Raw genomic sequence first — 15894 nt, 5'->3', positions numbered from 1 at the left:
CCCGACACTGGATAAAGGAAACAATCGAAATGGAAGTGAAAGGTCAACGCTCAGCAGAAGAAGAGTCGTCTCGAGAAGAAGGAATCGTAAACCAATCCAGCGTGGAAGGCAGCAAAACGAGCGATTTCGTGGGCAGGTACAGCTTGCGCTGCTGGTGCTGGTGCTGCGAACGAGGTAGGCACTGCGCACAACGAGCACCCAAAGAACCCACTGAACAAGAAGGCGCTGGTGTATCAACGACAAACAAAGTCCATTGCCCGTAGCAACCCCAAAGATTCACCACTGCAAAAGCTAAACACAAGCAGGACGAACGAAGAAGTGATGGTAGACAAAAAAAGATAGCGATAGGAGAAACTCAGCTGTACTGTAGAACGTTCGACGGCGCAGGCTATGACACCTTCTCCCGGCGATGCGCCCCAACGTCGCGATCAACGTCTATCAGAATGTGACATTTAGCGCAGCCTGTCTCGCCATTGTCGAGATTTCCAGGCACAAGGGAGAATGGCAAGCATCCAATCGTCAAACCCCAGGCGTCCATCCATGCAAACACGGGCGATGGTGGGGTCCAAGGAAGCAGGTTTTTGGGTCTCTTCAATTACGCGCTTTGCCGATATCCATAGGTCATGACGGTGGTGTCGATGCAGCTTAAATCAGAACTGGATGGATCGTGATTGAGTTATGGAGCAGCTCCGGGGGCTTATCTATGCCCGGAACGAGCTCCAAGAAAGGGAAGTCTGTCGAGCCGCGCACCAGCCCATCTCTGCAGTCCGAGTGGTAGAAAAGCCCCGAAGGAACGAGCCTAATAGTTAGTACAGCCCAGCACGGGATCCCACTGAATGCGGCTGGCCCCTTTTAAACTTGGACACTTAACTAGCCCACACGATGATTCTCACACTTTTGTAAGCTCCGGACAGACTTGATGCACGCAGCTGTATCCGTATGAAAGAAGCAGCTAAGCGAGCAGCTAGCTCTTTGGTGGCGTTCTGTTCACTGTCAATGTCATGAGTCCCGGCCTCCTTGTAGGTATGGTCGAGTAGCAGTGATGGCTTCCGGATGTCCTATCCTGTGCTTAAGACACAAGACGGCAGATCGATCACGATCAAACAAGGCTACTGTTTGGACACGGTAATTGATCTTTATTATTATGTATGGCTTGTCCGACTTCGACAAGTCACGGCAGGTGCACCATGCAACGTAGCAATCCCACACCAGGACGCCTGTAGCTCCTCTCGTCAAAAGACCTGCACCTCTAGCTCATTTCATTAGAAAGAGGAAACAAAAGAAAGCCAGTACATATGCTGGCAAAGTGTTTCATCTCTCATGACCAACACTAGTAAATGCCGCCGGTTCTGCGAAACCCTGTGTAACCACCCCATGATGCTAAACTTCCAACAACGCCATGCTCAGGTAACAATAGCAACTAGACATCATCCTTCGTGTCTTTTGTGTCTCCAACGCCATGTAAGCATTGACCGCCAAAAGAAATAGAAAGGGGGTCATTATCTTTTGCAAGCAGAAACAATGTGGTTTCACCCAGTTGGGGCAGCAGAAGAGCGCCGTATGACAAAGACTCCCACCTCCAAAGCCACGTTTCCGGCTTGCTCTCGACTCTGGCGGACACCATCAACAACTTCGCGGGCCAGCATTGCCGGTGTCACGTCAATCTGACCGCGGGGAGACGGCATCCGACCGCCAGACTTGTGGTAGTCGACCAGATTCTCTCGCAACCGGTGGTGTTCCTGGTCGACAAACCAATTCACCCAGACCGAACGATCCAGAACGACATCGGCAGTCTCCGAGTGGACGATCTCATAACGGCTGGCCACACCACGAGACAAAGACCTTTGACTAAGGGTACCACATAGGGCCGACAAGGCTTCTCTCAGCTCTTCATATGTCTTCATGGCTTCGACTGCCGGCAGACTACCCAATGTATTCGCAACATGCATGAACAGACCGTTCAGTAGGACAAAGTGGCGCAGAAAGGGTTCGATGATAGGGTTGACGTATTTATTAGCAAAGGTTAAAGCTCCCTGCCTGGTCGGATAGATCAGTAGAAGGGTACCGTTGACTGCGGAAAGCTCTAGAAGTCGATCAGCAAGGTATGAGCGACGACTGAGGGTGAAGAAGTCCTTGATCTCTTGAGGAGTAGTAGGTGGGATGTATCTCTCAAGAATCGAGACTTGGATGCTGCTTGGTGCGGCGATAATGTTGCTAGGACGAGACCCGACGTTGGTCGAAGGGCCGGGATGGGAATGATATGCGGGGACCATGGCCGCATGTGTGAAGATGGTCTGATCTTGAAAATAGTCGTCGCCAGCATAGTTCGTGTTTGGGGTGGCCGGTGGTGACGCCGGTACCTCGTCCATGCTAATGACTTGGGACACGGCGTGGGTGATGGTGATGTATGGTGCGATGGAAAAGCGAGTCTGTATTGCTTGAACCACCTGTTCGAAGACGGACATGATCTCCTTCGACTTGGGCTGTGAGGGCAGGGCTTGAACGACCATCTGGATTTGGTGTTGGTTGGCGGAATCTCCGAGACTCGATACTGTGTGACTATGTTAGCCATCTTGTCCCTCAATATCTCTGGGAGTTCTTACCAAGTTGCTGACACACTCGACCCAGCCAGTCCGATCGACTAGAGTCGTCTTGCGAGAGATCCGTCCGTTCCGGCATTTGGATACCTGACGGTCTGGAGGTGGACCGCGGCCGCGGCTCACTTGTCTCGTTGGGGCCTGGTCGATGAGACCGGTCTGGGTCATAGTCTGACACAGCGCGGATGCCCTCAGAGGCAGGAGCCTGCACAGGACTGTCCCACTTGAAGGCGTCCAGGTCTTCCGGTGGTGTGAGAAGAGGTACAATGCCACAGGGATGGATCAGAGAAGAAGTGAAAACTGAATGGTCATGCTGCGGCCAAGATTGCGTACCAGACAGTGGCTGTACCGGTAGGGAATTTGATCGTGAAAGATTGAAATCGACGGAAGACGGAACGGTGGCTGTCGTTGAACGTCGTCGTGCGGGCGCATCGTTTGTCGACGACTCTACTCGATTTCTGTGCATGTTCGCGATGAGGTTCTTGCGTGGGGAATGAGGCAGCCTCAGATTTAGTCGTAACACATCGTTTTTTTGCACCATTTCTTCAGCTGAATCCAGAGATGACCTTCTCCTCCGGCTAGGATTTAGTCGCCGCCAGGAGCCATATACCGGACTCTTCTGCACTGGCCTCGATGCAGGACTTGGGTAAACGTCTTCCGATCCGTTCAACAGTCTCTGTTCCACCACCTCGACAACTCCCGCTCGTCCCAGCATAGCCACATGGCAGCCGTCCTCGGAAGGGGCTAGTAGAGAGAGTTCGTCGACCTGCCCAACCGATTGCGCTTTTGGTAGTTTGCACAAGCCGTCGTCCAGCAAGCAGGGCTGGGGGTTCATTTGCGAGGCTGACGGTCTGGTCTGGGCGGAATAGACGATGCCAGAGGACCGGAGGGAGGAAGGAATGGCAGTGCTCAAGGAGCGACCGTGGGAACGGGCCCGAGAAAGCTGCTGACACTTCCGCAGATCAGCCGGACGAGGGTATAACGAGGGGCGGACTCGTGCAGGAGAGGGTCAGAGCGTCTCATAAAGAAACAGTGGACGGCTGCGGCCCCAAGGAACCTTCACGAAACGAAGTATGGAGTGATTGAGGTTGGATTTCGTGTGATTGTCGAAAGGGAAACGGAGAGCTCAAACGACCAAACACAAGAAATTGTGGGGGAAGGTCAAACGGACGGCGAGAAAAAGAATGAGGTTCACAAGCCAGACCCTTTGACATGCGCATGGGTCAATGGGGCGGAGGACCCGACAGGAACCGAAGGCGAGAGCGAGGCACCTATTGTAATTCGTATGGCAGTGCCAGCTGGGTCTGGGTACAGGGATCCGGAGGTAGTGTCGTGTGGTGTTGAGGATACGTCGGACTGTGTACAGGACAAGTAGGCTCATCCGGATGGAGGTCAGGCAGGCAGCAAGGTTTCGGAGCCTCGGCAGTCGCAACTCTCTGGCGAGGGAGAAGGAAAGCTCTGGCACAGGACAGATCAAGCAGGCAAACAGCCACCAGGGAGGTACAAATAGGAGTACGAGTCCTGTTTTGTCTTCTCTCCGTCTTCTCCTCGCTCTTCTGGATTTATTAGGCACAGACATTTGGCACCACAGATGCAGAACATTATTTGGGCTCACTAACTAGTTAGGCTGGTGGAGCGATGAACCCCGTCGGGCGGTGGGTAACATTGCCTGCAAGTGGTTACAAGGACAAGGCAGGCGGAGAGACTTTGACGTTCTAGACCATCGTAGATCGCACAAGGCGCCTGTGATTAGCCGTGCAGCCGAAGGGATCAGGGAGGCCAAAACTAATGGGCTTTAGGCTTTGTCAGTTCCCAGTCGATGGCCCAGGGCCTACTGCCTGAAAGGACTGTGTGCCGGCATAGTCCGGAAAATCACTCACGACGGGGGAGGGATATTGTGCCTCGTAGCTGCCAGTACCTAGGCTGGTGGACATAGGCATTTCCGGGAGTGCTTGTCCAATAGCCAAGAGATGGACATAGTTACTACCGTACGCAGCTCACTCTGACACGACACAGCGGGAAATGGCATCTGGCAAAACACACTATCAAAGCTACTGCCGTACAGCCAAGGGACCGGAGTGCGAGTGCGAGGGACAAGGACCAGTGGAGGTGTGTTGGGTGACTTTTGTGCTGCAAGTCAAGTCAGGAAGAGGCGCTGAATTCACTCTGTCCCAGGTACCTTACTTAGGTAGTTAGAGCCTATTACAGCTCACTATAGGTACTAACTGGAGCTGTCACCAACCCTTAAGTTAGGTTCCTTTGCGTAGGTAACAGTACCTACCGGTCAGGAGTCCGTAGCCTAGCTACCTGGGCACCTAGTGAGTAGCTAGGTAGCTACCTATCTAGGTAGGTATACGAGTTGGGGTGCGTATCTTCTCAGCATTCCAGCTGAACTGTCCTTGCTTCCAAGTTCTGGTTTGTTACCTTCAATCTCACACAATAGGAACCTACCCCCCTATCCTCGTACACTCGGCTCGCTCTTCGGTAGCCACTACAACTACTCGGTGGTACGAGAACTAAGCAAAAATACGCAACCACTTCACCCTCTCCTTGTGATGAGCAGATGGTATGGTACTCCGTCACATGCTCGGCAGCAAGATCCAACCTGTCTCCCGCGCTGCCCTAGGTACATACATGCCTATTCCCACGTAACCTTATCAGCGGGCAATCTTTATAAAAACCTTCGCCCGGAAGCTGCTGGTTGCCAGTTATCACTACTGTTCAGTTCATTCTAACGGGAGTTAACCAACCACAGAGGGATGACCTTGCGACATCACGCGACATCTCGGGCTTTCCGCTTTCTCCCATTCACAATAATTCACAGCCTCTACCCACGAGTTATGAAGTACAGTACGGCACTGTAAGTTTGAGCTGTAGATTGAACGACTCGACGGAGCCCCCAAGCGGCTGAACATCTCGGAAACACTACCGAGTAAGGCAAATACTAGTAGTATGTCCAGCGCGGTACTCTGCAGCTGAACTTCGCCATCGCCACAAATAAAAGGCCGGGGGGCCACCAGCCACTTATTAAAGTTGCCTGCCTGTAGGCTGTAGCCTGCTATAGGCTACCAGGCTCGAAGACAATCAGGCAGTGGGGAAAACGCCCTTGCGGATCGTCCACTGGATGGATCCCCATCGCTCCAGCTTACCAGAGTCCTCCTGGACCGAGAAAGGTACGTAGTAAGCTAACCTGGTCACAAACCCGTGTGATCTTCGCCACAAAGTCCGGCTAATGCCATGAGCGTATAGGTACAGTAGTCTGTACGTATACAAAGATTGACATGCCGCCTTCTTGAGTGGGAGGAGGTCTTCCGACGCGACTTCAGATCTCATCCACCGTCAAAGGCGCCAAACCTCCAAGAACAACATGAAACGTCCAAGGGAAAGAATCGCAGCATCAGCGAGCAAGATAGATCCGAAGAAAGCGCCTGGGCACAAAGAGTGACAAAAATGGTGAGCGCAAGCTTGTGGTTGGGATCGAAACTGGAGCAAAGCAGTGTAGGATCTATCATGTGTCTGAGCATGGACACTGCAACCAGAATTCTCGTTCAACAACGACGCTTCCAATCAAACAGGGATGGCGGCCCTTCATGGTTTGCCATCGCTCGAGAACCCAAAGGTAAGACTCCTCTTGTACGTCAATTCTTGCGACCAACTCTTCCGACTTTTGAATCCAGCACGAGGCGGGGATCTAGAAAGTCAACCCATCCTGGCATTTGCAACAAAGTCTCAGTCAACATTTAATTTACTTCTCCATGAGGCAGATTGTCACCTATTGCTTCAATCTTTGACTCACCTCGTTCGCCGTGTACCCCATCAGTTTTTGAACTGGAATGGGCAAACACTTTGCTACGTCCAGAGTCATGAAACAGCTGGTGACGAACCGCTCCTCATCCGTTCTGTTGTCCGTGCTGCCGCCGTGGTAGCAGCTCGAAAGCATGATGAATCCGTCTTCAGGGTTGGGTTTGGCATACACCGCGTTCTTCTCATCAGGCGGCTTGTTGTGTCTTCGAGTTTTGACTGCCCGGAATATACCTGACCGCCCCATTGGTCATGGTGACTTTGGTCCCCGCGACGAAGAAGTCGATGCCGTACTCTCTCGAGTTGGGAGACTCTGGGTACTTGTCCGCACGCAAGCGGTCGGCATGGTGGATGTCATGTCACGGTGAAGCTGCTGGCCAAAGGAGTCTCCTTGACAGACGGACAATACAATCGTTTTGTTGACCTGAGGTGGAGAGACGCTGACTTTGTTCCTGTCTCCATACCACGCATATGCCTTGCTAGTTAGAAATTCTTCGCACACGGCTTGGGAGAAGTCGCCACGGACTAGTTCAACGGCGGCTGTTTCGGGATTTCCAATCAGGCCAGAAGCACGTCGTATGGACGGTGGATGAAGTCGGTACTTGCTGTCTAAGGAAAATCGAACTCTAGGGAGGGGTGCATATCACTTTTCCATCTGTGTTTATGGCTTTTTGGGATGAAACACCCCGAACAATTACCCCGTCGACACGCTTCAACTAATCAACAACACCATCAGGGCTCGCGTCAGGCGTATATCCTGGAACCTCAGGACGCGGTCTAAGTTTGTCTCATGATATGTGGAGGTCATCATATCTGATGGTAGGGGGAGCGCTGTTGTGGTTCTCAGGGTCTGAGACAGCCGTGCCCTTTGTGGCCGCAGTTGTATTCATTTTCGGACATTGTTGTCGAGATGCTGACCTGCTGCTTCTGACGCAAGGCAATGTGGTCTGCCTCGCTAAGCCGCTCTAATGGTCCTCAAAATGGAGTCCAACAAGACATCCGCGGCTTGTAACCCCAGCTTCCGTGAGCCAGAGACTGGCACGGTGAAATCTATTACGAATGATGGCTTCGACTTAGTGTAGCTCACCGGCGGCAGACCCGTGCTCGAACGAAACTGCAGCTGCTTTAGACTCTTTGCAACGTCATTCATGTATGTATCTTCTCACCCGTGCACTGCTTCTTCGGAGCGTCGTCAAGGCGAAAAAGTGCAGCTTACTGTCGAACCACAGAATCCTGGAATCCTGTTTTGGTGGCTGTTGGGTCACTCTGGATATTAAAAAGACCAGCCGTTTCCATCGTGCAAAATTACAGGCTTCTGACACAACAAAACTTGGGCAATACCAGGAAATTGCAATGGCAGTGTGTCCATGTTCTACGGCGAACATTCCGAATGGTGCCAGTCCGCATGAGTATTTCTCCTTTCGCCACCTCATCGAATAAATATGTGCTTGCCTCGCAACTGAGTTCGTCAGACTTAGTTTTGTTGGGTATAGGCAAAGGATTCTTCAAGGTTTTGTAGACCTCCTGCTGATATGAGGGATCTGGATCGCGGGCTTCACGTGAGGGTCGGCACATGGCAACATAGAGCTGAGGTATTGCAAACGCCCAGCTGGAACTTATCAAGTCTTGCTCAAATAGGGCAAGCTGCATAGCACAAAAGAGCCATGTTCATCCTGTACCGCTCGTTCCCTTCAATGTCGCCTCTTCCCGAAGATTCCATGGCGAGCGAGAGGTTGTTTGGAATCTCGGTGACGACTTTGACATGAAGCAGCGAAGCAAGTACGATAGCTGGAGGGACTGCGGCTCAGTTCCCGCCTGGAGGAAACTAGAGCACGCGCAGAGGCTTGCAATTGAGGGAAGCACCAGAGACGTAAGAGGTCATCCTTGTGGAGTGGTATGCCAGCAAGCGGGGACATATCAAAGTCCATCTGCTCATCAGAGTTGTGAAGAATCGAGAACAGCATGAGGCATTGCTACCCCATCGAAGCAAAACAGTTTGAGCTGAGAACAACCCACGTCCTGGCGCGAGGAGCTGTAGAGCAGACGTAGTTCCACAAGGAAGATCGAAACACTACGCGAGGTGAATGCAGATGACTGCGCGTAGGGGAATCGAGAACTCGACCAGGACGTCCTGTTCCTCTAGGTACCTTAGGTCGGTATGTAGTCGAACGGCACAGCTGGGACACATGGTCGCAATTGTCGCAGACCACATACGACGATGGCGACAACGAAGCTCCCCTGCTTAGAACAGAGAGATGCACAAAAAAAACATTCGCGGCGATAGAGCGATTGCAAGGGGACTAGAGTCTCTTGGATTTCTTGGTCTCTCGGTCTCTTGTCTTGGGTTCCGCTCAGCAGCCGAAACTCACAGGGGGCGCAGCACCAGCTCACCACCTACTAACTAATCCCGCCTCCCTCACCCTGTCCGTTTCAAGCGAGGACCGTCCCGGTGCCCATCATTTACCCTCGTTTTGGATGTTGTCGCCATCACTTTCGAAGGTCACTGGCAGCCAGACTGCAGCGTGCATGTGTCGCCGATAATCCAGAAGTGAGTGTGTCCTTCGGGACGTCACTCGATCCTCCACGTCAGAGAACATGGGCGACAGCAAGAGCCGCTATGAACATTTGCCAATCCCGACTTATGAGGAGGCCACTTCTTCTCGTCCAACTTCTTCCCGGTCCGGGCTGGGCCCTGAAGAGATCAGCGACGATGCTGAAAGGCAGGGTCTCCTTCGCAATGGTAATGGCACCTACCAACCTCCGACCGTCGAGTCCGCGCGGCCTAGTCTTGACTCGCTCGATGGCATTGAACATGATGAAGAGGAGGAAGTCCGCCGGGAGATGCAACAGATGGAGATAGAAGATCCTGAGAGCGACTCCTCCTCAAATCGATCCCTTCTGCGCTACCGCCTATCCAAACGGTTCTCGACCTTCACCAACTCCTTTTCTTCCTTATCCCTACCTGCCTTCCGTTCGTACTTCTCGAACTTCTCGTGGCCACGCATCAACTACGAGTCCCTCGATACGAATCGAGTAGTCATTATAGGACGACTCTTTGGTGTTTTCTTGATTATGGGAGTGTTGTATATACTGATTGCGTCGGACGTGTTATCATTTACGAAGAACAGGATGGGGATGGGGGGAATGTACGACCCAGAGTCAATCCGAATATTTATTCAAAATCACATGAACGATCACGGACATATGCAAAAACACCTGGAGCACATAACCGACTTTCCACATATTGCAGGCACTGAGGGCAACTATGTTCTTGGGGAATGGGTCATGGAACTGTTCAAAGCCTCGGAACTTGAAGACGTAAACATGGAACGATTTGATGTATATTTGAATTATCCCCGGAAGGACGGCAGACGAGTTGCGATTGTTGAACCCGAGGAAGCAAAGTGGGAGGCTAAGGTTGAGGAAGATCAGGAACGGTCGTTCGTCTTCCACGGACATTCCAAGTCTGGTGATGTGACCGGACCTCTAGTATATGCCAACTTCGGCTCCAGAGAAGACTTCAAAACGCTGGAAGAGAAGGGAATCTCCGTGAAGGATGCCATCGTACTTGTCCGGTACTATGGCTCGCAGGGCGACAGGGCTTTGAAAGTCAAGGCTGCGGAACTTGCCGGTGCTGCAGGCTGTATAATCTATTCTGACCCGAGTCAGGATGGTTTCGTCCAGGGACCAACGTTTCCGGATGGTCGATTCATGCCGGCAGATGGTGTACAGAGGGGAGCCGTGAGCCTCATGTCTTGGGTAGTAGGAGACGTCCTCACACCAGGTTGGGCGGCAACACCGTCCAACGAAGAAGTTCTCAAGGCCGAAGATAGCCCTGGACTTACCAAGATTCCTTCCATCCCGATCTCGTGGGACGATGCTCAACAACTCCTTGGTGCTCTCAAGGGCCACGGCGATCGAATGACCGACGTTTGGCAAGGTACTCCCGGCACAGAGTACTGGACGGGAAGCCAAGACTCCCCCAAAGTGAACCTGAAGAACCTACAAGACGAATCATTCAAGCAGCCCATATATAACGTGCTTGGCAAGATCACTGGCTGGGAGCGCCCTGAAAAGAGAGTCATTGTCGGCAATCACCGCGATGCTTGGTGTACCGGTGCCGCTGATCCCGGCAGTGGAACAGCAGTTATGCTCGAAGTCATCCGCATCTTTGGCGAGTTGCGTGGGCTTGGCTGGCGGCCCCTGCGCACCATCGAGTTCGCAAGCTGGGATGGAGAAGAGTACAACCTTATTGGAAGCACCGAGCACGTCGAGAATCGTATGGCCGAGCTGCGGGCTGAAGGGGTCGCATATCTGAATGTCGATGTTGGTGTGTCGGGCCCGGACTTTCATGCCGCTGCATCGCCGGTGTACGAGCGCCTGCTTTTGCGTGTTCTTGACCGCGTGGGGGATCCTGTTTCGGGAAAATCGATAGGCGAGATGTGGACCACTAACGGACGTGGACTTGAGGGCCTCGGTGCTGGAAGCGACTACGTAGCCTTCCAGGATATGGCAGGCACATCATCAATCGACATGTTCTTTAAAGGCCAGCGGTACCCGTACCACAGCTGCTACGACAATTTCGAGTGGATGACCAAGTACGGCGATCCGGACTGGAAGTACCACAAGGCCATGGGCGAGATATGGGCCCTGGCGATTCTCGAACTAGCAGACAGGCCACTTTTGCCGTTTGACTTGAACGCCTACGCGAACAGCGTCTCGAAGTACGTCGATGATCTCGACAAATACGTCAACGACGCGTCGTTAGCCGCCGGCGTCGGTGCCATCAGCCTCGATCCCCTGCGTAAGGCGTCCGAGTTCTTCACGGAGCAGGCGACCGCTTTCCACGCATTTGACGGGCATTGGCGCGACTTTGTCTTTGGATCCGGTGGGTTCGAGAGCGCCGCAATGTCGACAGCACGAGCGGAACATAACGATCGCCTGATTCACTTCGAGAGAGACTTGTTGGATTTGGCCGAAGACGGGGGCTTGGTGAACCGTACGCAGTTCAAGCATGTCATCTACGCCCCGCAGATGTGGTCTGGCTACGACGAGGCGTATTTCCCCGGGATCAGAGACGCCGTGGATGCTGCTGACTGGGACGGAGTGCGCCATCAGATCGAGAAAGTGAGTGGTATACTTGAGGAGGCCGCGAAGAAGTTGAATGAATGATGTACGACCCGGCTCTGTCGGCTTGTCAGTCTGTCAGTAATATAGTGCTGCACTGTCTCGCTATCGTCACCCAAATGTCCAGTATCGGATGTCACTAGACCTTCTTACGCGTGTAGCAAGTTTGGTACTTCCTGTTGGCATTGCGAAAGGAGAATTTTTTCCATCATGGGCGTATAGGTGGCACAGGTGACTAGATTTTATATTTTTATGTTCAGAAACCTCGAATCTAGCAAGTCTCTTCGTGAAAAGTATCGTCAACCCGTTCCGAATTTGCAAAGTTGTGATTTCGAAGGAAGGTCACTGTTTATTTGGTCGTATTTTCACACAATTGGGAAGCGACAAAGTGCCGTGCCAACTTGCCCCGTCCGTGGTAGATAGACGAAAGACCACAGTACTTCTCCTCGATCGAGACACATGGTTTGCATCCACCGCCTTCCAAGAAAAAAATAGAACAGGTAGTCTAGACACCTCAGGTGGTCTAGAAGTCTTTCTTCCAGCTCTTGGCCAGGTTCCAGAAACTCTCCATCTTCGCGCGGCTCAGCACATCCTTCGCTTGAGTATCTGTCTCACAGGTCCGAGCGCCCAGCCATTTCCTGAAACTACGCTGCTTGGCTTCACCCTTGAAGATCAATTCGCATGTATTGGTGCTGAGATCCTTCAACTCGCCGTTCTCGTCCTCGGCCTCGAGCCACTTGGCCAGGACTTCGCGGTTGCCCTTTTCCACGGCCCGAGGAGCCTCCATCTCTTGCCACCGGATCCGATGTTGCATGAGCTTGTCGTACTTCTGGATCGAGTGCTCGCCCCCCTCGACAACAACAAGGTTGAGTTTCGGATGCAGGACCACTACGCCGGTGAGGGCTAGCTGTTCTGCGTTCACGGCGACCTGGTACCGGTGCTTGCCGTTGGCAAGGCTGTCGATCTTGTAGACGCGTACGTGGATACCGCGGGCGGCGTCTTCTTCCTGTTGGTGCGCAAGTTTCTCGGCGCGTTGCTCCTTGGTAAGTTTGCGTGCTTCATTCGTTTCTTCGTGCGCATGTTGACGTTCGGCTATCTCGCGGTTGACACGTGCTTCGACCGCCGTGGGATCCTTGACGGCTTCTTCACCTAGGACGCGCATAAGGTTACTCTTCTTGACCTTCGGGGGTGGAGGTGGCTCAAGGCCCAAGCGGATCTTTGCCTGCTTCTCTTTGAGGTCGGCTTGACGGCGCTGGCGGCGGACCTTTTTCTGCTCCTTTTGAGTCAGGTACATAGGCTTGGGAGGTGGGTTGTGTTTCTCCTGAGGAGGCTCGATCAAGACTGGATGTTGGATGTAAATTGTGATGATGGAGTCTGGTGTATCAATCTTGAGCTTGGAGGGATCATCAATCACGTCATAAGATTGGCCGTCCACGAGACCTTCATCCCACCATTCAATCTCTGGAGGTGCAGGCACGAGAAAGCCTCTTTCTGCGTTGAGATCTTCTTCAAGACCCGCAAGCCGTGTCCGCTCAGCGATCTTCCTCTTCGTCTCTTCGAGCTGAGCTTGCCGTCGAAGAGCGGCAGCTTGCGCAATGTATTTGCCTTTTTGGTTAAAGACCAGCTGTCGCGATTGCCGTGGCTTCGCAACGACATTTCGAGGAGCAAGACTTGGATCGAAGTACGGGTTCTCTTTCAATTCTTCAAAAGAAGGCGCCGACAGATCCAGCTGGGCCTTTTGCGGAGCCGGTGACTCGGTTTTCCGATTTCCTAGCCCTGAAACAAATCGTGCTGGCGCTCTCCCTTGATTCCTCTGAACGTCTGGTTGGGTATCTGCAAGCAGCGCGGGATGTAGACCGATGTCGAGACCACCACGGCCTTTGGAGCTCTCGTCATTGTAAACTGGTGGGGTATGCGCAGCACTTAACGACGGCCTCTGTTGACTTGACGTAGATGATCGACTTGTAGCTGCTGCAATACGTGCCCTGAGCTCAGCGATCTTATTACTAGCGGCAGATGGAGGAGGAGTTGAGGAGGCAGTTGGTGGTGTGCTCGAGAGTGTCGTGCCCTGCTTGTTCAGCCTAGCCTTCAATTCAGCGGCTCTTGCTTTGGCCGCAGCGATGGCCTGATTCACGTCAGGTCTGCCGCCTGAAGCCCCGTTTGCAGGTGTAGTAGGACGAGGGGAGCCATCGTTAGATCTGGCTCGTTTTTGTACATCGTCGTCATGGTCTTCGGGGTGTAGTCTTTTCAGCACTTTGCTCGACCTTTCCGCCATTGTGTATAGCAGGGATGACTCACTGAAGAGACCAGAAAATCAACCCCGACGGCTGTACCACTCTGGCGTCCTACTGCAGGTAAAATCGCATTTGATATTGTACGAGTAGCCCACAGTGACGATTCACTCAGTCTGCGCATGAAGGATTTACTCGAAGTTCCCATCCAGGCAGAAGATGTTGCCGCTTTTTGCACGTGATTGGCTCCCTCATAGGAAGGTATAAAGCAGCGTGAAGTCGACAATTGAGAAACACCTCTTCGAACAATAACAAGGGGATAGCGCCTCTTTGCGTCTTGGTAAAGACCAGTCGATCCTCCTGGCTGATGATACAAAAAGGCCTTACACACTTTATCATGTCGAACAACCTAGTCTTCTTCAGGACCAATTCCTGAATCCGGCAATTCGTGTCCTGGTATGGCATTACAGGCTCAGCTTGTGCTTGCGGCTACCTGCATATGGCGCAATCGCGATCTAGCCATGTCGTGATCGCGAGCCCCATGTGTGCTTGGAGCTGATCTTCGTGATCCGAGAGTCTTGAGAGATAACATTTGTCAGCCAGACAATCATTGTTTGCTATCTCACTGTCTGTTGCTCACGAGGTATGTATATACTGCTTTGTCTGACTCCAAGATAACCCTTCTGCTCCTTGCAAAACGAGCACAGAATGTCTACAACAAAGCAACTGCATCTTACCGCTTTCATGCGGCCGGTGAGCCTGCACACCGGTGCCTGGAGATATCCAGGGGCATTCCCAGACGCCAACTTCAATCTAGGTCATCTCAAGTCATTTATCAAGGCCCTGGAGGATGCCAAATTTGATGCCTTCTTCTTGGCAGACCATCTGGCTGTCCTCAATATGGTATGTATCCTTTGTACAAGGACGAATGCTTGGCATGGACCTCATGTGATGCATCTCGTACCGTCGAAAGTTTTTCCTGACAGTGAGTAGCCTGTCGAAGCGCTCAAGCGAAGCCATACAGTGACGTCTTTCGAGCCTTTCACTCTGCTTTCGGCACTTTCGGTCGAAACAGAGAGAATCGGGCTGGCAGCGACCGCTTCTACAACATATGAAGAGCCTTACCATGTTGCCCGCCGCTTTGCTTCATTGGATCATCTCAGCAATGGCCGAGCAGCCTGGAATATTGTCACCACTGGAAACCCTGAATCCTCGAAGAACTTCAGCCGCGACGAGCACATGGAACATAGCGACAGATACAAGCGAGCCCGGGAGTTCTATGACGTAGTGACTGGGCTTTGGGATAGTTTTGCCGACGATGCTTTTGTACGTGATCAACAAACTGGTACCTACTTCGACCCGGAAAGGCTGCACGTTTTGAACCACAGGGGCAACGAATTTCAAGTCAGAGGACCCCTCAACATTGCTCGGCCTGTTCAAGGATGGCCTGTGATCGTCCAAGCCGGGCAGTCGGAACCCGGAAAGCAGCTCGCTGCTGAGACAGCAGAAGCCGTATTCTGCTCGCCTCGCGATCTAGCATCTGCGAAGACTCTTTACGAAGACATCAAGGGGCGGGCCACGGCCGCTGGTCGGGAACGTAGCCATATCAAGATTTTGCCCGCTGCCTTTATCGTCATTGGAGATACCATCGAGGAGGCAAAGTCAAAGCGACTGAAGCTTGATAGTCTGGTTCATTATGATAGTGCCATCGCATCGTTGTCTATCGCATTGGGATCTGACGCCTCTGGCTTTGATCCGGATGGACCGCTGCCGACAGATATTCCCGATACCAATGCTAGCAAGACTGGGCGGGCTGGCGTGTTGAAACTGGCACAGGATGAGAACTTGACTGTACGGCAACTCGCTCAGCGTTATGGCGGATATTCTGGGCTTGCTTTCGTTGGCACACCGGAGTCTGTGGCTGACGAGATGCAAACTTGGCTTGCAGAAGAAGCTGCTGATGGATTCACCGTCGCTTTTCCCTTCTTGCCACAAGGGCTTGAGGATGTCACACAACGCCTGATTCCTGAATTGCAGCGTCGTGGTATCTTCCGACGTGAATATCAGGGGTCAACTTTGAGGGAGCATCTCGGTCTTCCCAGACCAAGTAATCGCTTTTTCACATGATATTAATGATA

The 15894-nt window shown here is 52.5% G+C and overlaps 5 protein-coding genes across 5 annotated transcripts; 2 read left to right on the top strand and 3 right to left on the bottom strand.

Moving 5' to 3' along the window:
• Window positions 1–1529: 1529 nt before the first annotated feature.
• On the bottom strand, window positions 1530–3432 carry PV08_11612 (uncharacterized protein; the record flags this gene model as incomplete). Its single annotated transcript, XM_016385920.1, has 2 exons — window positions 1530–2551; window positions 2604–3432. The coding sequence occupies 2 exons, from the start codon at window positions 3430–3432 to the stop codon at window positions 1530–1532; spliced, it is 1851 nt and encodes a 616-aa protein (XP_016230864.1).
• A 2937-nt stretch (window positions 3433–6369) lies between these two features.
• PV08_11611 (uncharacterized protein) lies at window positions 6370–6645 on the bottom strand (the record flags this gene model as incomplete). The annotated part of the gene is made up of 1 exon (XM_016385919.1): window positions 6370–6645. One exon carries the CDS (start codon window positions 6643–6645, stop codon window positions 6370–6372), a length of 276 nt encoding a protein of 91 aa, XP_016230863.1.
• Window positions 6646–8993: 2348 nt separating this feature from the next.
• On the top strand, window positions 8994–11570 carry PV08_11610 (uncharacterized protein; the record flags this gene model as incomplete). Its single annotated transcript, XM_016385918.1, has 1 exon — window positions 8994–11570. The coding sequence occupies one exon, from the start codon at window positions 8994–8996 to the stop codon at window positions 11568–11570; it is 2577 nt and encodes an 858-aa protein (XP_016230862.1).
• A 478-nt stretch (window positions 11571–12048) lies between these two features.
• On the bottom strand, window positions 12049–13800 carry PV08_11609 (uncharacterized protein; the record flags this gene model as incomplete). Its single annotated transcript, XM_016385917.1, has 1 exon — window positions 12049–13800. The coding sequence occupies one exon, from the start codon at window positions 13798–13800 to the stop codon at window positions 12049–12051; it is 1752 nt and encodes a 583-aa protein (XP_016230861.1).
• A 664-nt stretch (window positions 13801–14464) lies between these two features.
• Window positions 14465–15883, top strand: PV08_11608 (uncharacterized protein; the record flags this gene model as incomplete). The annotated part of the gene is made up of 2 exons (XM_016385916.1): window positions 14465–14659; window positions 14750–15883. The coding sequence occupies 2 exons, from the start codon at window positions 14465–14467 to the stop codon at window positions 15881–15883; spliced, it is 1329 nt and encodes a 442-aa protein (XP_016230860.1).
• Between the last annotated feature and the right edge of the window lie 11 nt (window positions 15884–15894).

Source organism: Exophiala spinifera (genome assembly GCF_000836115.1).
Source record: "Exophiala spinifera strain CBS 89968 unplaced genomic scaffold supercont1.9, whole genome shotgun sequence".
NCBI classification, from domain to species: Eukaryota; Fungi; Ascomycota; class Eurotiomycetes; order Chaetothyriales; family Herpotrichiellaceae; genus Exophiala; species Exophiala spinifera.
Note: the sequence above shows the minus strand (reverse complement) of the source record. Positions and strands in the feature narration are given on the sequence as shown.